Here is a 20,920-nt window from a genome sequence, read left to right as displayed (position 1 = left end):
AGTTAGATGATGTAGAGCAACTTGGGGTGGCTGGCACTTAGAGGCTTTGGGAATAAAAAGATTACTCTCCTAATTATTTTCTTCTTTCTTACATAAAAAAAACTAAATGTGTTTTACTAACCACTTAATTTGGCTTTGATTAGAAGTGAGCAGTAAAAATCATCTTGCTTTCTAATGCTTAAAACTGCTTAAGACATTGGAGCCTCTAGTGTTCTTTTGGCTTTTCAAGCTAATGACCAAAGAGATTGAATCATAGTTTTGACTGAGTAGGTTCTGCGTTTAAATAGTTTAATTAAGTACAACTATGTTAGGGAACTACTAATTCTGTCTGCATGAATGCTTTTCAGTTAAAACAAAAATTAAACTAACTATTCAATGTACTTTTGTACAAGAATATTTAAAGATAATCACATTTCTACCCTCTGTTACATACACAAACTTAATTTGCAAGCCATTTGCAACTCTCCCTGAGAATGTACGACAAATTATTTCAAAGTATTTGTTGGGTTTTTTTTCCTTAAGCAGTTTTTCTTGTCCAGTTTCTCAGCTCCTCTTTCTGTCCTGCTTACTATGCTTTCGTCTACCCCAAAGCCTCTGAGTGTTCACAACCAGCTGCCTTCTGCATGTAGTGTTGCATGTAAGTAGATGGCCATAAATGGAAAGTATTCCTAAAGTACCAGCTGGGTGCGGCATGACTAAAGTGCAGCTCAGGCCATCAGCAGGCACTAATCGATAGATTCTGCAACCGGTGCTTTTTTTTGTTTATCAATGCTGCTTACAAGTTAAATTTTGCACTGAAAAGATATGTTGATTGAAAAGCAAAAGTATCAGATGCTTTCAGATGGATATCGGTAGCTGTTGGTGTGTAACTGTGGTTTTGATATTTCTTGGGCAAACACAAATCATCTAAAAATATAGGCAGGGATTTGCACGCATACAAGCTTTTGTAACAGTTGACTTCAAGCTGAACTATAGTAGTTCAGTAGTGGTACTGAGTACAGTAGTAGTATGGTTACAGGTGAGTCTTAAACAAAACTCCTACTCTCAAAAAGGAAAAAAAACCACATTATTTTTCTCCTAGAACACCTCTTCATTCTGAGGTACTTCTACAAAACTCTCCTTTGCCTCTAAATAAATTCAGAGTTCTCTATATTTTGAATACTTTTATGGAATGGTTACTCGAGCAATGTACGCACAGAAATATATAATGTTAACATGTAGAAAGCCCTGAAAAAACCAGAGGATCTCTGTGGTATTTTTGTGGTGTTCTTTCTGATTTAAGAAATTAATGTATACATATATTGTTTGTACTATCAACATTTTACTAAACTCAACTATAGTTTTGCCGTGATTGGAAGAAAGCTTAAAGCTATGCATATGCAGTTTGTGCTTTCCAGCCTTAGCTCGCTTAGTAGGTAGTATTTCATATTTGAAACTATTGGTGACAGATTGAAGCAAAATTCCTGCTCAGAAGCTAGTCTCATTTAATGATATACTGAAGCAATAGAAAGTTTCATACAGTATAACAGGTTTGTGTATTTAAATTTTTTTAATGCTTGTTATTAACCTAAAGAAAAAGTAGCTTGTTATGTTGAGGTTGTTTTTATATGTTTTGACTAAAAACTATCTTTAATGAAAAGCTGGAGTAGTTTTTATCTGAGAAGATAATCATCAGTGAGTATTTCACAGCTCCATGTTCATTCCATATTTTTACTTTACAGTTGCAAAACATTTTAAAATTCTGTTGCTTTTTGAAGTTTGACAGTTTCTGGCTATCTTATTGTTTCTTGAAGTTACCTAGGAGAAAACGCATAGCATTTGCTCTATAAACAGGTTTGCTTTACTGTTCAGTGCATTTTCTATGCAATAATGACTGGAAATTAGGACACCACATCTAATAAATGTACCAAGATAAAAAAGTTAGTTGTGCATCAAATTAAAGAGAGCTCCATACTAAATGCACTGATCAAATAAAGCAACCTTCTATGAAGAACCCATGAAGCGCTTAAAGTTTGTGTTTGGGATATTTTTGTAACCTTTTGAGCTATGAGTTATAAAATATTCGACATCACCAAACTGTTCCTCTAGGTTGCTGTGCTGGTACAGCTATTCATTTGTGCAGAAACTAATTCTGGAAACAGAATATTTTGCTGAAGTAGCTTGTTTTAATGCAAAACTTTGGTGATGCCCACTCTTGCTTCACAGTACAGAATCATTCACTAAACCTGGTTAGTGACATCACATTGCTTCTCATACTTCTGTCATCTTATGCTTTAAGTTCGCTTTGATGTTTGTTAAGTATCAGAGGATTGAATCAATGATCTTTCTGTCTCTCTTGTGCTATTTTGTAAAAACACCCAGTGCAGAAAGTGAAAATGGCAGTAACAGGGTTCTAGAGCTCGTGTCTTAGACCTTGCTGTACTTCTGTTTGGTAAGGTATAGTGTCCCTTTTAAAGAAATATGAACTTATTTTTAAGGACATTTTTATCAGAAATTTCACAATAAGTAATTATATTGGAGTTTTCCTACTCCTGTTTTAATATGTCTCCTTGTAAAGTGAGAAGTAGATGGTTTTCAGAAATGCAGAACACTGCAGTTGTCAGTGTGGTCAAGTGCACAGAAAAATGGCTTAAAAACCTTTCAGCCTCCATAATCTCTGAATTGCACATAGCTGTAGTAATTGCATTGTTCTGGGTAGAAGTTATTTGCAAGTTAACTGGCTCTCTAGTTTTTGCTGTTGTTACTAACTTGACATAATAGAATGATTCTGATATTTAGAAATATATCTGAAGGTACAGTTTATATTACTGAAGAAAGAAGCAACTTAAATAGTCTTAGGAATGAATAGAAGAATACAATCATTGGTTCAGTTCTCTGCGATGTATAATGCATGATCAACTGTTATGTGAATTTGCTGCTCTGAGTGTCCGTCACCATTACAGCAATTCTGACTGTTTAACTGTTCTTGATATTACAGTGGACTAAAGAGGATGGACATAGAACTGCCACCTCTGCTGTCCCTAACCTGTTTGTTCCATTGAACACCAATCCAAAGGAGGTCCAAGAAATGAGGAACAAGGTTTGTAATAGCAGTAAAATAACTTTTTTTTTTGGTCATCAGTATAATCAAGTCCAGTACTTGCAATGAACTAACTTACTTTGCTATTGTGAAATTTTTGGGGTTCCATAACACAGCTATGGAATTGTCCTGCCACTTTATAACTAGATACTGAAACAATTCCTAAATGTTCTGAACTCATCTTGGAAAAAGATGGTATTGCTGTCCACTATATAAAGACTTTCTTTGTCTTACATTTTGTTACTGGCAGACCAGTTGCTGGATACCTCTGAAACAGCCACCACTGAGTTTATGGTAGTAATTCTGTTCACGGAGATCATAGTTTTACATAAGTGACCTGTTTTCTTATTCTGGTTTCACCAGTTGTGGCCTAGACAAAGTCTATGGCTCTCTCTCCATATTATATTTTATTATATTATGCTTTGATTGTTAAAGAAATTTTTGGGGCCTTTGGAACTGCGTTTTAATCTTATTGAAATTACCTAGCAGTTAATTTTCCAGCCTTTTGAATTTCAGACCTTCTTGTCACCAGCCTACCAACAGGAGAGCATTGAATGGACTGAGGTTTTTTCACTTTATTTCTTGTAAAGTATAAACTATGTACTGGTATCTTGGTAACACTTGTTCTGGATTGTTTTGCTACTTCTAACTGATGGCCATATGGAACATGGGAGTCAGCATTATGTCACAGGAAAGTCTGTGTGCAGGGGTACTAGCAGGAATACTGATGTGTTCTAAAATAATTTGTATAAGGTTGGCAGAGCTTTTGCTCTTGCTGACTCAGCACTGTAAAATAATAATCACTTGAAATGAGAAGTCTGGTGAAATTGCCAACCAGTTTCTTGGTGCTTGAAACACAAATATTGTTTTATTAAAAACTTGAATGAAGCAACTAAGAGGGGAGAAGTAAAAGTACAAACTTTTCACTCCACTGATGTCAAGAAAGGTAGTATTAATAATACCTTGTGTTTGTATTCTTGTATGCATGTATTTCTAGATAAATTGAATGTCCTTTTTAGTTGTAAAGTAGAGGTCTTTCTGGACACATGCTTTTCTTCATTTATTTTGGAACAGGAACCAAAATATTTTAGAAATATATTTTGAGTCAGTTGTTATGAATTCTTTACTGCTGTAGAATATCTAATTTAAATAGATAATACCTAGATTTAAAGATCCAGTTTCTGTGCCCATCTTCTGTATGGAAAGAACTGGGAGGTATTTAGGATGCAGCAAAAGGGGTGTGTTTGAGTACTCCAGAGAATGTTTAATGCACAGAAAAATATTTATATGCCCTTTTGAGAATGTGGTCCTGAGTAGATGCAAAAATGGAATGTTGTGCAGTGTTTTACAGTATGCTCTGCAGGACGATGATATTGTGGTGCAAGATTGGTGACTAGTGGCTAGTGACAGAAACCTGTAAATGGTCAGCTACAGTAGACTTGTATAAATATGACCTCTGTGCTTCTCCTCACTTTTCTCCATAAACTGGAGTTGTCTGTTAGCTGATCTCTAGAGTTTTACCATTAGCTAGTACTAAAAGGCAAAGGACAGTACCTGCTGTGGTACTTAAAGACTAAATTCTGAGAAATGTGAGGAAACAACTAGGAACCTGAGCATGTATCTTGAAGTGCTGTTAGTAAGCACAGCTCTATTTGATGGGTAGGGCCACAGCAATAGACATTAGTTGCAGCCTGTTGGCAGGCTCACCCAACCCTTCTTCCAACATGAAAATGTAGTTAACTTTTCTCTGTTGTGACTGTGTTCTGCTGCTTTCCTTTACAGATCCGAGAGCAAAATTTACAAGACATCAAAACCGCGGGCCCTCAATCACAGGTTCTTGCTGGGGTAGTTGTGGACAGGAGTCTTGTACAGGTGAGAGTATAAAATGCCTAAAACTATTAGCTTAAAGTTAATCTACAATATCCTTTGCTTTCACCTAATGTATCACTATAAAATTATTCTTTAATTGGCAGAGAGTAACTGTTTACAAGGTAAGTCGTAGAGGTAATGCCATTGTCCTTGCGAGAGTGCTCAGGGTCAGAAACTTAAGAGGCTTCAGCCATGTAGTCCAAGCATGTTTGTGGAGGATGCTTCTTGGGGTTTTTTTTGGGTTTGTTTTTCTTTTGAATGTAATGCATGAAATTCAGGAAGCTTATTTATATGGGTTAGATTCTTGTTCAAAACTAGTTGGGCTTTGTGACAACTTTTTGTTTGTTTGTTTTCCAAGTATATGTATCTTGAAGTATTAATATTGGGCACAGCAGGCTCACTATGGGGCAGTAGTGTTGCGTGTTAAATGTGTTTCATCACACTTCATAATATTTTGTTTGGAAAAAAGCTATTAAACATCAATAAAACTTAAAAGCAGTATATCTGGATATACAAAAGACTTTATGGATCATAGCTTAAAGTAAGAATTAGAGCTATACAACTATACTGTATAGCTGAATTACTTTAAAGCTCTGTATATCTGAGTGCTTTAACTGGCCCAGATAAGTAGTTTCTGATATACTTTGAAAAGTTTGGCAAGTCATATCATGACCATAGCATTATTCATGTTGGGTGTCATATTGTGTGCATGTCAATTCATTGTCATTTGCAATTTTATCTACCAGTTACTGTTTCTTTGCATGTTTTTAGCAAGGATCATAATGCTTTTGGTTGATGTTTTAAAGCCTGGGCTCGGTTTGCTCTGTTTACTCAATTTACTGTTGCAGGATGCTCCCCTCTCAGACTGTACGGAATCTATTGAAGGGCTCGATCTCACAGAGCAGGCCTTTAGTCCCGCTAAATCTCTGTCTGTTAGAAAGGTACTGCCCTGTCATACTGCTCTAAATACTGTTGTTCACCCTTCATTTTACCTCTTCCTTACCCTGACCTTTTCCCTCTGTTAGTTAATGATTTGGCGAGAAAATAAAAAAATAGATGGATCTCCAAATTATGTATGTGCAGCTATACAAGCAGTTACTTTACCCTGTTAAAGTATTTTGTAAGGATTTTGATCTTTTATCTTTGTAGAAGCTGGTGAGGAAACACTTTTGATGTTAAGGTGCTAATTAGGTTCTGCATACAGTGGGTTCCTTCGTGCATGCTATTGGTGTTGAATTAATCTAATTTGAGATCCATTTTGAATTAGCTTAATCTCAGCCTGATTACATCAGTGTAATTCCAAAGATATCCACATGTTCAGAGTGTGTCGTGCTGACAAACGCTGTCAACTTGTGATCCTGTGTTGCTAGATGTCTTGTTTCCTTAAAACTTCCCATGGTTATCTACAAGAGTTGCTGAGTAATGCCACACACTTCCAAAACTGATTGGCTGTCAAACATGTAATCATGCTTGTGCGTATGAAATATACTTTAAATACAGGATAAATTTGAGATGTATGTATGGTTGGGGTGGGCAGTCCTTTGAGGCTGAGTAAACAGGGACGGTTTGCACACTGGAAACAACCTGTCCTTAGCTGTCTTTCTCTCCCAGGTTTTGAAGGAGTTTCTTAGAGGTGATCTAACATGGTAGCACAGTGTGTAAATAAGCATCAATGTCTTTTCTGCTCCAGTATTTTACCTAACAGGTTCTTAAATCTTGATTTAGGTTGTGCCTAACACCTCATTATCAGAATAGCTTTCCCTTCAGAAAACAGAATACTTTGAATTTCATTTGAATCTCATTTTGCACTTTCCAGTGTAATGAGCCAGTTTGTATTATATATAGTTGTATCATACTGAGAATTTGATAATGATATTCAGATTACGGTTTGTTTTATCTATATTCTGAAAGGAAAAGCAATAAAACACTATTTCCAGATTTAAGATGAAAACTAAACAAACCCAAATTCTTCTAGGCAGTGCATGCCTTTTATTCTCTGCTTAATTATACCTTCAAAGTGAAAAATTATTTTTATGCTAGTCCTCCATTGGTTATCACAACACAGGTAGTTTTTTCCATCAGTGATGTGCAAGATATTTTTCAAGCATTATTTCTGGATAATGGCATTGTTGTGCTATAAAAGTAGTAAAATATTTTACATGCATTTCTGTAGATGGCAGGTGACAGGAAAGGGTCTATTGGTTTTATGATTTTGCCTAGTATAATGTTAGGTTTTAGATGTCCAAATGATGTTTCCTTTTTGTGGTGTCATGAAAGTGCTTTACACCTGAAATACTGTTTAAAATTAGATCCCAGTGTTAGTTACAGTAGGAGTGGTATGATTTCATAATCTTTATCTTAGTATGGATTGTGACCTGAGTGCTTAATAATTTCTGGGGCGGGGGGACACACGACACACCAAACCAACAACAGCAACAAACATTCCCCCCTTTCTTCCTCCCCGCCCCCCCAAAAAAATCCCCAAACCAAAACCCAACACAAAACCCAACAAACCCACCACCACCAAAGAAAACCCCACCAGAGATATTTCCTAGAAGGATTATGCCAAAAATCAGTCGTGTATTGTAGAACAAAGGAAATATAAGCAGTCTTATGATGCCCACATAAACCTCGCATGAAACTTTGAGGAGCCCTGTACATCAAGTACTTAAGGACTTTTAGGTACCAGATAATTACAAGTTCTCAGTTGACAAATTCTTTGACACTCAATTATGGCTAAAGTAAAAAGCTCCATCTGATTACAGGAACGCTTAAAATATGTTACGTTTCCAGTTAACATTGAGATTTAAATAAAATACTAGTGCACACTATTTTGGACGAAAAAAATCCTGTTTGTGTACAGTATGCATGTAATGCTTTGAGTCTTCTGTGCCTATGGCTGCAGTCGTAAATACTCCATTTTGCCTTGTCATTTTGCTTTGTCCATGTTCTGAGAAGTCCTGGCCATGTTGCAACACAAACTCCTTGCGCGTCGTGTGATTTCAGTCATGTTATAGACTTGGCTAACCAAGCTTCTGCTGTGGTCTTGGGTGACTGAGAGGGAATGTTAGTTATTCTTACCAATGACCATTCTGCAGTCTGATTATTAAAAAAAAAAAAATTACATGAGTTTTCAAGAATTTTAAGTAAAAGAGGAATCGCCCATTTCATGTGTCTTCCTTTGGAATGGAAATTCTGTTGCTTTGTTTTTCATGAAGACCCTCTCAGTTCTGCCCCAGAGGTGGCATGGTGTTTTAATGGTAACTTCTACGTGAACAGTACTTCAGGAATCTTGTTTTTTTTGGATAAAGCCACTGCATTAATGCCAGATTGTGTTAAAAGCAATTATTAACTTTAGACAATTATTATGAACCTACTGAGAGAAAAATTGGTGCATATAAGGTGCCAATTTTGCTCATATGTATCCCTGAGAGCAAGGTGAAGTGCTCGCCTGTTAAGTGATGGTCACCTCATAGCAGTTCTTAATTTTTCTCTGAAAGCAAGATTTGGTGGAGAAATTGCAAAATTACTTGATAATCTAAAATTTCTTTGTAGGATATGTGAGCTCTAAGTTTAGTATGAAGGTGTATTGTGTATCATTAGCTATAAATGACTTTCCCTCTGGATCCTTGTGGGAGAGTATGCCCCTACAAAATGCTCAGGAGTGAAAAGAAATTCTGTTTGTGAATGTAATCTATCTGTTATTTCTTACAGCGGAGAAAATGCTGTTGCTATTCCTATGCAATCAAACTTCAAATAGTCATCAAAATAGTACTAGAATCATCATCAAAATAATACTAGTATCAGCATAATCCAGATGAAATCACCAGGATGTTAGTTTTTTGCATGTCGTCCTGTGTTGAAACAGAGTGCTAGTCCTTTATATGGGAATTTGTTCCCTCTCTATAGGCGCTCTAATACTAGAAGGAACTCCAGAACGATTTTTCTGAACGTTCATGGCAATCTCCGCACGGACGGGTTGATAGCTCTGCAAAATCTCGTCTTTTTTATTGTCACATTTAACAGTCTAAAATATGTACTGTACTGTTGTCTTAGTCCTTTGTACTCGTTTTCCTTCTGTCCTGTGTTATTCTCTTAATTTTGTGTTGTATATTTTTGAGTCCTTGGAAGGCTGCTCTGTGGCCTGTTCTGTGAAGTAATGCATCTCTTTTTCTTTGATTTGTACATGTTTTAGAGTAATCATGTTGCAGAACTTACTAATGTACTAGTATGATTTATTTTACCTGTAGAATCAGTCCTTCTGCCCTTATAATTTTCATTAGTGGCCTTTGAACTTCTTCCACATTATTGATACTGAGAAAAACTGGATGTGTTAATCTGGAAACGGCTTTTAGCAGGTGAAAAGTTTGCCTTGCTGGTCTCTCCTGTGATTTATCTGCTTTTACAGTCCAAAACACACAAGTGGTTTCTCTTTGTAATACATAATCCGCTTACTGAGGTTGCCTCTGATCTTTTTCAGTATTATTTCTCTTGGGTCCAAGAAACTCAGCTAGTACAAATACTGCTGGCATTGATTGTGGGTGTGGTTTTTGTGTGTGTTTGGTTTTGGTTTGTTGGGGTTTGTTGTTTTTTTAATTTAGTAAGTGTGATAAGCTTGATGTGCTGCTTTTATTCCCAGTAGTTAGCAAAAGTCCTCTCTTAAAGAAGAGAACACATAATGCCAGCGCAGTGCATGTCTTGCTGTTTGTCATTATTAAATCAATAGGCATTCAGTAAAATCGTGTGACGTGAAAGTTGTTCTGCCCAGTCATGTTGGATTTTAACATGCCGACAAGCTTCAAAGATTCACGAACATTCCAGGGATACCAGCGTGCACTGTATGTCTTGTTCCTCTGCTGAGCTTTGTAATCCTAGAAAACTCTAGAAACTCTGCCTGAGGTCAGTTCTTTACAAGCTCCTGCTATTTATTGCTGAGTTTCAGTAAGAACTACATATTTAGTTTGAAGGGTGGGCGGAGATAGAAAGGGAGATATAAAATTGCTATGGGCAGCAATCTTCTGCCATCATTAAAAGCTGGGACCTGTAGTTTTGGGGATGTTTTACATTTTCTACAAAAAAATTAGGATTTGTACAATGATTGGTGGTTTTTGACTTTTTAAATGCATTGTCCTGTAAGAAAAGCCGTGCCTATCAAATTGGAGGTTTTCTGGTATTAAGAGAACTAGTGGTTAATGGAAATAGTTGAGAAAAGGCTTTTGACATTCTACTGACGTTCAGCATCTGAGATGACAGTTCCTCTTACTTTATGGAGAAACGGAGGTGATTTATAATGTTTTAGAGATGTTTCTCCCCTGCAGTTCCTTTCAGGATCTTACAGTGGAGACCTGTTGTTATGCTGTTTGTTCTTCAGTACTTCTGGCTGGCGTCTGCTTCCTGAAGAGCAGCACAGATGCTAACAACCAGCTGTTCTTACCTCTCTGGATGGCTCTAGACCAGATTTCTGGAGATCTCTCAGAAGGCCTTCAGAAATATCTAACTGCTGTTGTCCTCATTCCATCTGGACATTCTTGTCTGTCACCTTTGTGGTGTGGACAGCTTGTCCAAAGCAGCTCTTAGGCAGGGTACTGTTTTGGATGCTAATTTCATCTTAGGTTTACAGTGAAGATCTCATGCTTGTCCATCAAGTATGGATGTGGCACAGAACATTTGTCTCTGTTCAGGTGATAAGTATTTTTGAACAGTGCTTTCTAATGCTTTCTTTTAAGTATTGGTACAAATAAGATTTAAGTATGAAGATGACTTGGGCCAATCAGTAACCTATACTTATTTGGTAAACTCTTTTCAACAATGAAGACAATTCGGGTATCACACTGACATGAGGCACAGACCACACATCAGTCATTTCCAAACTAGTGTCAGTTGTTCTGTATATCCAGTGAAAAAACCAAACACACCTGAAAGATACAGCAGCTCTACAGGCAAGCATCTTCTGTATATGAGACAATGAAATGCCAATGGCTTTAGTCTTTACTGTGTGAATAGAGAAGAAAAAGTAAAAACCTTAGCGTTAGAGAATCTCTGATGCAGCTGCTTTTGTCCATTGGAACTTACTGTCCTTAGAATTGATCATGTTTTTATTTGTGTAACTTGTTATCTGGCTTGTATGACCAATGTTATAGATGTAAATATGCTAACTTGTATAAGATTAGAGTTAACCTGAACTAATTAAAAATTGCTGGTAATAAACTGTTAATCGGGTGTATACAGAATACATAGAAGATGGCTTTTTACTATAACATCTGTTAGATGTTACATAGTAGCTACTAGAAGTGGCTTTTCCCTTAAAAAGAAGAACAAACCAAACTTAACAAAAAACAGAACACAAAAAAACCCCCACCACTAACCACCCAAAAAACCCCCAAGACAATCCACAAATGGTACTGATGAGCTGAGTCCTGTGAACTTCTACAGGTATTGTGTGCCCAGACTGCCATGCCGATAACAGGGCCTGGTATCCTGTTTCTTTTGCGGGGAGAAAAAGAAACTTGATACTTCTGTGACTTCAGACATAATTCAGCTAGACTGTTTGGCTGCTGTTTGATTTACTGCTTCACGGTGGATATTCCCTGCTGGAAACACTGATGTGTCTGTAGGAGTAATAGAGACCTGTTTTCTCCTTTATATTAACCTGCTATCAATTAAATAATAATTAAAAAATTCTGTATAAATTTTTTTTTATCTGAAAGAAATGTAGCATTTTCCAGCTTATTTTTTTGTTTTGTTTTTGGTTGCTTTGTAGCCTCTGCTTCTTGGGATTCTGCAAGTTACTGCTCAATTGCAGATGTATCTTAATTTTCTTTTGTCAGGGAGAACTGGTGACTGCATCAAAGGCAATAATTGAGAAAGAATATCAACCAAAAGTCATAGTGAGCACCACAGGACCAAATCCCTTCAATAAACTCACTGATCGAGAACTGGAAGAGTATCGCAAAGAAGTAGAAAGAAAGCAGAAGGGACCAGAAGGTTGGTTTCTCTGTGTTTTTTTTCTTCAATAGACTATAATAACAGCAAGTTTAGCACTAAGTAGAAGGTGGGTTACCTGCAAAGGCCGTGGATAAATTATTCCACTTCTGTGTGTTTCAGTTTTTCCAGTGTGAAATGGAAATTTAAAAAGCATATTGGAGATAGATTGCACGTTCTAAGTATTAATGCAGTGTTCTGTAAAATACATAGATCTCATCTTGAAAATTATCCTAGCAGACGAACTGGGGTGTTTAGTATGGCCAATTACTGCCGCTGTTTGGAAGTTGAAAGCTTGAAACTTCAGTCAGAAAAATGTGCAAAGTATTGCAGATCATTCCACTTTGCGTCCCTTGTCACTAGAGATAATCTAGGGTGAGAGGATGGTGTTGCTTTTTAGCAGCAAAGCTGCAGTTTTCTAACCCATTGAAAACTGTGGATTTGAGAAATCCCTTGAATGGGGAAGAATACCATCTGATTGCCACTTGGAGGTGGCACATCCCAGGGACTTACCCCAAAACAGAGTTTCTAAATTATCATAGAATTATGAGAGAATTGTGCTGTAAAAAGAGATTGTTGCTGCACTTGAAGTCGCTATCCTGCTTTACTTCTGTATAGCTCTAAGGGATGATACTTAACGATGCTCATCTGTTGTTAGGTTTTGAACGTGAATGAAGCAGCAACCAGAAGTGCTGTTTCTATTGCAGTGTGTGCTCCCTGCTCCTGCTTTTCAATAAGACAATGTAGGAGCCATTGCAGACTATGTGCTCAGTTAATCGAGTGTTGGAGTGTGCGGGGTGGGATACTCAGCTGTTACGCCTGTACAGCTGCGTACGTTTATTCTCTCAGTAGCACTGCTACATCCTTCTTAGATAAGACACCAAAATATGTCTCAGTAACACAGTCTCTCCAGACACCAGCTGGAGAACAGAGTACATTGCTTAGAAATCAGACCATTGGTGAGCACAGTATGTCAGATAAAAATATCTGGATTTGAAAGGCAGATCAAAAACCTTTCAAGGAACAGATACGAAGACTTTACAGGATCGTGACATATTACCACTGTCTAAATCTTTAGATAACACTGAGGTTGCTGCTGCATGGGTTTCTTGTCAGACCACGCAGCAATTCATCACCCATCTTAACAGAGAAGAACCAGATGGGCAGAAGTCCACCCATAAGGAATTTCATACCGCAGTGATCAAAGCATTAAGGTCCGATCCTGACCTTTTGGCTGAGGCCTCAGGTATTACTAACATGGTACAGCTGGGCTTGCAATCTGAGGAGCAACCTCTTTACCTACACCATTTGGAGATTCTGTCAGTTGACTGTCATCTGTGGGACTGATTTCACTTTTAATTGTCTAGGAGAGCTATATGGAATGATGTTTTAATGTTGTTCCTGATACATGGTGTATCCTATTAATGTTTTCCTTTGGATCTAGGGCTGTTTAATCCTGGAAGCGAGGGCAACCCTCCTTACTAATAACAAACACGCAAACCACTGTGAAATGTTTTGAATCATTTAATTACTGCATGTTTCTCATGTTCCTCTGATCATCTTTGCAGTCTTCTTTTGGGATGCAATTTTGTTTACTCCGAGTTTCAGCAATACAAAGCAAGCAAAAGAACGTTCTCATGTAGGTCTGACAGCATTCCCCCCCAACCCCCCCAAATACTTGTTTATTTCTTCCTTGTGGTTTTTCCTCACAAGTTCTCTTTAGAACAGTGTGACAAATCAATTCATAAACAATTACATTAGTCATGCCCTCTTAAAAAAAACCAAAAACCCAAACCCAAAACACCGCAGTGCTCAGCTGTGACTTCAAGAGTTTTGTGAATATCAAGCTATCACTTAATTTTCTTTTGCTTGTTTTGGTATTATTGAATATTCTGTCAGATTTTTGATTCACAAAATGTAGTTGTATCTTGTGTGCATGGAGCAAAAGGACACTTTTGTTTTCTCACATGCTGAAAGGTTTTGTCTGCCTTTCTAATTTCTCCTTGTCTACGTCCGCAGAACCTTCAGAAGATGGCAGGCAACAGAAAGAGAGAAGCCCCCCTGACCACACTTCAGCTCGCACTCCTCCCAGTACGCCGATTAAAATAGAGGAAGGTATGTTCTTCTGATTTGGGGCCAGGGGAAACCAGTAACTGCATCATTAGTGACTGACGCATGAAAATATATGAACTAATATCTAATAAAGGTAAATTATTTCTTGTATTTTATTTTTATACTACCTAAAAGATATGACACTGAACTATGAGTGTAATAGGAGTTCTGTTAACAATAATAAAGAAGTGTGCATTAATATAAAGACAGATGTCCACCTCTCCGGAATGGCCGTGTCATCTCTTGGTGTTTCTCAACTGATCTACCCTTGTGTACATTTTCTGCAAGAAAGAATTGCTCTTATGAAAGGAAAGAGTGTCTGATGGTGAACCAGACGCAAATTTAGATGCTTTGGTAAATGTCCTTCACCGATTGCACATTTCTTAAACATTATTGTACTTGGATTACACCTCAGTATTTTTTTTTTCAAACTCAATTTGAATCTAAATATAATTACTTGCTCACCTTATGTAGCAGTTTTAACTGAAATGAGAGCAGGGCTGCTAAACAGTACAATTTCCTCAAAAAAAAGGATAAAATAACAATCTTGAGCAGGTGTAATCTAACTTTTGTCTTGTTTCCTTTACCTTGTATATTGGATATATCACTTGTCTGTTAGTCTTCCATTCACTACTTCATCTCATTCTGTTTTCTATAAGAATGGTTGCAACCATTCTTCTGACTTAACCCAATGGCTGTGATGAATGCATAGATTCTCTACTTGTGCTTTTTTCTTCTTGTGGCTGCGTTACAAACAGGAGATGGATATGCTAAAGAGTACCTGTTACCATAGTAAGTATCATTCCATACTCTGACCTGCTTATGTGCTTTGCTTCACTCTTGCATCTTTGTTCACTGAGGTTTTTTGTTGGGTTTGCTTTTCTTTTTAAAAGTAGGCTTTTTCAGTTGAGATGCTGATTTCTTTAGTTCTTGATTTCATTAAATTCTAGGTAGCTGCAGATCTTGTGTTAAAATGCCCTCCCCCTTTGAAAGAGACTGTGAAAGTGACATCATGTGTTTCCATATCTATGTGATTCTTCAGTTTGAAAAGGAATAGTCTGAAGTTGTCTTTCAGATACAGCTGAAACAGGTCTGGGAGTTCCTGCCCCACCAGTCTGCTGCTGCCTACGCAGCTTGGCCTGGTAATGACGTGGAAGAAAGTTCCTCACCTATTCCAGTGCAAAGCGTCACCACTGATGGCGATTTAAACTTACCCAACAGACTTCTGCCCAGAAGTGGATACGGAACTACTCTGTTATGTATATCAGCTGTAGGGAAATTCAAATTCCAGCCAATGAATAGCAGCAACTCCTACAGCTGTTTCAGCTAGATCTGCAGGGCTACATCAGATTATGCTTTAAAGTAACAAGGATGTTTGGCCCTTCCATTTGTATGTCCCGTTATATCCCAAAGTCGGTGTGTTCGTCATAGATATGAAAGTCGAACTACATTGTCGCCAACTGTGGTGTTACTAATAAAGTTCTAAAACCGGAAAATTCCTTTCAACTGGGAATTGTGTTCCACAAACTCTTCTGGCTGTATAAGTTTTCCAGGACAAACATACAAAGCTTATTTTAGAGAATAACTGGAAGTTCATGCCATGACAACTTTGGCTGGCTGAAGTGCTGTTGAATGACAGCGGTCTCCATATACGGCCAATTCATATTGTTTCTATTTAAGCGGAGCTGAAATCAGTGTGTTTTGTGTTAACTCGGTTACAGCCTAGTTTGTATGTTTGTCCACATGCTTGTGTTGAAACAAAACCATAAACCTTTGTTTTCATAAATAATGTGAATTGTAAACACACGCCAGTATTAATGTTACTTTTCAAACTCTTATGCCACAGTACACACAAAGGGAGAGCACGGATGTAGACATGATTATTCTAAAAAACTTAAATTTTGAGGTACTGCTGAGTTCTTATATCTTGCTGCAAAACTTACTTAAAGTTTCTTTTTAAACCTTCCTAGTTACGTTACTGAAATCCATCAAGTAGAATAGCTAGGTGTTTACATACTGTGTGCTTTCTTTATCAAATGTGGAATTTGTAAACCTCCCTAATTCTGGTACAATATTGCCCTTAGCAAGCAAGATAAACTGATCTTTGTTGGATTCCAGCACGATGTTAATCCATTTAGTAAAGATGATGGTAATGTGACAAACTGGGAAGGATAGCAGTCCTGGATTAGTGAGTTATAAATCTGTTTCTATTTATCCAGTCCTTAGGCCAACTGGCAGATGCTGTTTGAGCGCCTGTAGCTTCCTATTCTTAAAGAACTTCTATTCCCTTTTTTGAAACTTTGTTTAAAACTTTTTTAAACTTCTTTTAAAAAGATAAAATAAAAATGACTGACAATTTAATATGTTGCTTGTTCTAAAAACTGGGCAAGCTAATGAATAGAACAGAGTATTTCAGTTGGAAGGGACCTATGAGGACCATCTTGTCCAACTGCCCACCACTTCAGGGCTGATCAAAAGTTAAAACATGTTATTTAAGGTCATTGTCCAAAGGCCTCTTAAACACTGGCACGCCTGGGGCATTGACCGCATCTCTGGGAAGCCTGTTCCAGTGCGTGACCACCCTCTCGGTACAGACATCCTTCCTAAAGTCCAGTCTAAACCTCCCCTGGCGCAGCTTTGAGCCATTGCTATGCATCCTGTCGCTGGATCCCAGGACAAAGAGCTCAGCATTGCTTTCAGTTAGTTCCTGAGAAGTAAAATGAAATCCAAAAAGAGCGTAGTGGTAGTGAAGAATTGTAGGTGGGCTTTCTTACCAGTTTGTGCCATGTACATATATGGGTTAAACTTGAACTTCAGGAAGCAGCTTGTAATGTACATAATCGCTTTCTCTTTTTTACTCTGTTTTAAATTCTGCCTGCATTATAACTTTTAAACTGCTAACTTGTGCATTCTGAGTGTTTGGCACTGAATACTAGCGTGTTTTGTTTATTTAACCTACTAGAACTTCATGGTGCTCTAGGCAAAACGTGTTGGGTTTTCCAGCCGGTGCTCACAGACCAGAGCCCTCTCAAATACATTCGAGGACTATTAATCCCATCTGGCAGAAATAAAAATAACTTTAATTGTCATTATCACAGGAGGAATAGGAAATGTCAAGCATTTTCTGTAAATTCTTGTGAATGCCTTCAGTTTTTCAAAAATCTTGTTAATTTTAATTTGAAAAGGGGGGAAAAAAAACAGTTGCCTTCTGTTTGTGCCGTACACGGAGCTTGCCCTGGATTTTGTTCTAAATTCCTCCTTACGTAACATCAGCGGGGATATATTTGATACAGCTAACGAGACACTTCTCAGCTACAGTGCAGTGGTGAACATCGCAGGGAACTTTAAACAGTGCTCGTTGTTAAAGATATATGCGGAGAGAGGAGCTTTAAACAGAACATCTCTAAAGCAGAGTGGGGAGCGAGGGAAGTGCTACAGCTGGGGCAGTAGCAGTAAAGGTCAGCTTTGGACATAAAGTTATCACAAGATTTGTGATGTTCCTTTGTACGGGGGTGAGTTTTGCTGTTAGACATTACATACTTTAAAAAAAAGAAAAAAAAAAAAAAGCTGTATCGCATAACCTGCTGAGCTCATCTAATTTGATAAACTACATGGATTTCCCCTATAGGAACCCATAATATATACCCATACCTTGCAAAAGAAGCGAAGCCTTTGTGATAGGAGATCATTTTCTGAAGCAGCATCTGTTAGATCTCATGGAAGAACATTACCAAAATCCAAGCACTGTGATTAAACTGGTGCCTTGCCAGTCTTCAGAAATTCATGGATTTGCACGTATGGGATCGCTGCAAGCCAGCAATTAGTTCTATCCCACCAAAAGAGAAAAGAATCATGATACAGGCTGTCATGGCGCGCTCATGGCACCAGTGAAAACTGTAGGTTTAATTCCTGCTTACTGTGCTCAAATCTCACGTGGCTTGCAAATGTTATAAATAAAACATGAGAGAAGTCTGAACCGTCACTTCTTTGCTGGTTCACACCCACATGCTGGAATTCAGCTCTCTCTTCTGTGCCAAGAAGCTTAGACTCAAACAGAACTTTCGAATATCTTATTTCTGTCTCTGTGCCCAAACCTAAAGGAGAACAGACCTATTACAAAGGCTTTTGTGCAAAGCAAATATATTAGGGGTTTTTATCAACTTGCTTTGCTTTCTCTGTTCTGGGGACACTTGTGTAAACTAACTGTGCCCTTGTCTGTCCGTCCACTAGAGACACAGCAGGACCAGACCTACAAAGATGACAGTGACGCTGCAACTTTCAAGCAAACCCTCCCAGATCTCACCCCCGATGAGCCTTCAGAAGCACTCAGCTTCCCTCCCTTAGGGAAGGAGGAGGGGAGATGTGATGAAGATGTGCCCAAAAGCCAAACGGAATCACCTGCAGTGGAAAACAAGGAACCCCAGTGTCAACCCGCTGAAGAGCCGGTAACACCGACAGCCGAGGAGGGGACAGCAGCTGATGCAGGTAGCGATGAATCTCCAGGGAAGTCCCCATCGAAAAAGAAAAAGAAGTTTCGCACTCCTTCCTTCCTGAAGAAGAGCAAAAAGAAGAGTGACTCCTAAAGGCCAAACATACTGCAGAAACACTGTCATGTTTTAAAATTCATTAACCGCTAGAATGTACCAGGTCGTACTGAGTGTCTTGTCTTATTACCTAAATGAGTGCAGCAAGTAATCCAACCAGCCCCTCAACTTATGGCTTGATTGTTTAAGGTTATAACCAGAAACTAATGTCCAAAAAGGTGCTAATCCCGTGTTTTCAGCAGCTGCCACAGATCTGATCCCGAATTTGTAAGCAGGTGTATATGACTTCCATGGGGAAGGCATTGAATCACTATTTTTCAGTTGAAGCCTGCACCACTTTACAAAAGAGTAACAAAAATTTTCACAACTAAAAATAAAGCACACGTTGCTTACCGCAGGAAGTGTTCTTTTCCAGTAAATGTCGTCTTCTATACCGACTTCTAGAGAGGATGCTGTTGCAGTGGTGATCTCCAGGGGGATGTGCTCATGAACTGACATGTAAACTTCTGCAAGCTTGTGCTTACCCATCATGTTTTAGTCAAGCTTTGAGGCCATCCATTCCTTCCTCGCTTCCTCCCCTCTAACTATTGTAACGAAATGAAGGTGTTTTTCACTTCGTTTTATTTTATAACTGGCACTTGAAATCATCCTTGATGTCTAGGACTGAAGTAACCGTGGTGTGTTCCCCTCGCGTTGTGTGTTGAAAGAGCCCAATCGTTCCTTTCTGTTTTTTTCCTAGTGAATACAGTTTAAGGGAAATCGGGTTTTCAATCTGGCTTCCCTAAGATTCAGTCATATGGTAATTTGGCTGTTAGGACAGGTTAAGAAATAACTGCGTTACAAGGATTCTGGAGGTGTTTGCAGCCAGTGGTGTGAAGCATGGGCGCTTGTGTTTCGGGCCTTAGCACAGGGGGGTTTTACCCTCTTAAAAATCCCTTGGGTGCACACGCAGACCTGTTGCATATGAACCTGATTTGTGGCCTTTTGTGTTTGTTCCTTCCCATGATAAAAATGTAAATGCATTACACTGAATATTTAACCTTTTTTTTTTTTTGTATTAATTATTTTCACTTACAAAAACTGGCACTTCATTAATTTTTGTTGTTGCCAGCAGTACAGAAATCCCAAGCAACCTTCGAGGCGTGTTTTCAGAGTTTGCTATAAATGTTTAACGTGTAGCACGGTAAAGAGAATCACTCTCACCACTGACTTCACTATTTCCCAGTTATTGCCACGCTTCTGTCCATCACTAATCACAATGTAGTGTAAGATCAGATAGGTGAAGCTTGCAGGAATTCCGCAGGAGCCCCGGCGGGGTGGCTGGGAGCGCCCCCAGTGCCCAGTGGTGGCAGCCCCGCGTGGGAGAGGGAGGCAGTGACCGGCGGCGGGGGTCTGTGGCAGAGCGGAATGTGGGGGTAGCCTTTTAGGACAATATTAAACATCACAGCTGGTAAAATAGCAGAAAACAAATGCCTTGGGTTCCTGCAGCAGGAAGCAGGGGCTGGGCGAGTGGTTGGAGGCAGCGGTGGCTGAGGAAGGCCTGTGCCAGCCTGGGAGGTGCTGGTACCGCTGGTGGGTTTTAGGCAGGGAAGAGGAAACAGCCGCAAGGAGAAGGGGAGCTGTGAGGCTTCGGCAGCAGAGAGGGGTGGGGAGGTGGTCACGGGGAGGGTGAGTGGGGGGCACCCATGGGGGCAGTGAGGGGCTCCCTGTGAGCCACTGCATGGCATGAATGGCTTTTGGCTTGTACTGTAACCTTGCCTGTCCGCTGCCCGCTAGGGAGCCTGCGGTACTTACTTTGCTAAGTTGCGTTTCATTGCAGGGGCGTAACTAAATGACTAATTGCTCTGTTTCAGTTCTTTAATGGAGTCCCTCCATTTACCTTGACCACATATGCAATGACTCTTAATTTCTAGTTTTGTAGTTTCTGTTCTTTTACTTCTTTGTATTACGATATGAAATGTAGTCACGTATGGTATGGTTACACACTCTGGGGCTGAATAAAGTCCTGTATTTTTCTTTCTTTCTTGTATCGTTAAGTTCTACTCACAAATAAAACTCTTTAAAAAAAAAAAAGCTCTGGATTCAGAACTTGTACAGTTTTATTTTACAGCTGTAGCCTGGTGAATTGAATTGGCTCCATTTTCTTTTAATGATTAATGTGGCGGTAATGATTGCTTTAATGGATTCTCAGAAAAGAATCACATGGGCTACAGCAGGGTCCCTGCTGCCTGGGCACCGGTGCCATGGGCTCCCTCGCCTGACCCAGGCCTCTGGCAGCCCCAAGAGCCCGGGCTGGTGTCGACGGGTGAAACATCTGAACCGTCATGAACTGACG

General features: G+C 38.8%; 1 protein-coding gene across 22 annotated transcripts in view; it reads left to right on the top strand.

Moving 5' to 3' along the window:
- ADD1 (adducin 1) overlaps window positions 1–20,658 on the top strand; it is a 64,437-nt gene extending 43,779 nt beyond the window's left edge. For 3 of the 22 annotated variants that reach the window (XM_075091989.1, XM_075091990.1, XM_075091988.1), the window contains exons 11-17: window positions 2,978–3,079; window positions 4,862–4,951; window positions 5,797–5,889; window positions 11,776–11,932; window positions 13,008–13,175; window positions 13,949–14,044; window positions 18,272–20,658. In XM_075091989.1, the coding sequence (XP_074948090.1) occupies window positions 2,978–3,079; window positions 4,862–4,951; window positions 5,797–5,889; window positions 11,776–11,932; window positions 13,008–13,175; window positions 13,949–14,044; window positions 18,272–18,624 (1,059 nt within the window). In that variant the 3' untranslated portion in view covers window positions 18,625–20,658. Of the gene's footprint in view, window positions 1–2,977; window positions 3,080–4,861; window positions 4,952–5,796; window positions 5,890–11,775; window positions 11,933–13,007; window positions 13,176–13,948; window positions 14,045–14,799; window positions 14,835–18,271 lie in introns of those variants that run through there. The other 19 variants (XM_075091999.1, XM_075091998.1, XM_075091996.1 and 16 more) reach the window with 11 other exon arrangements.
- The last annotated feature ends 262 nt before the right edge of the window (window positions 20,659–20,920 follow it).

This window comes from Phalacrocorax aristotelis, chromosome 4, assembly GCF_949628215.1.
Source record: "Phalacrocorax aristotelis chromosome 4, bGulAri2.1, whole genome shotgun sequence".
Classification (NCBI taxonomy): Eukaryota; Metazoa; Chordata; class Aves; order Suliformes; family Phalacrocoracidae; genus Phalacrocorax; species Phalacrocorax aristotelis.
The sequence above is the reverse complement of the archived record's forward strand: the minus strand, read 5'-3'. Positions and strand labels throughout refer to the sequence as shown.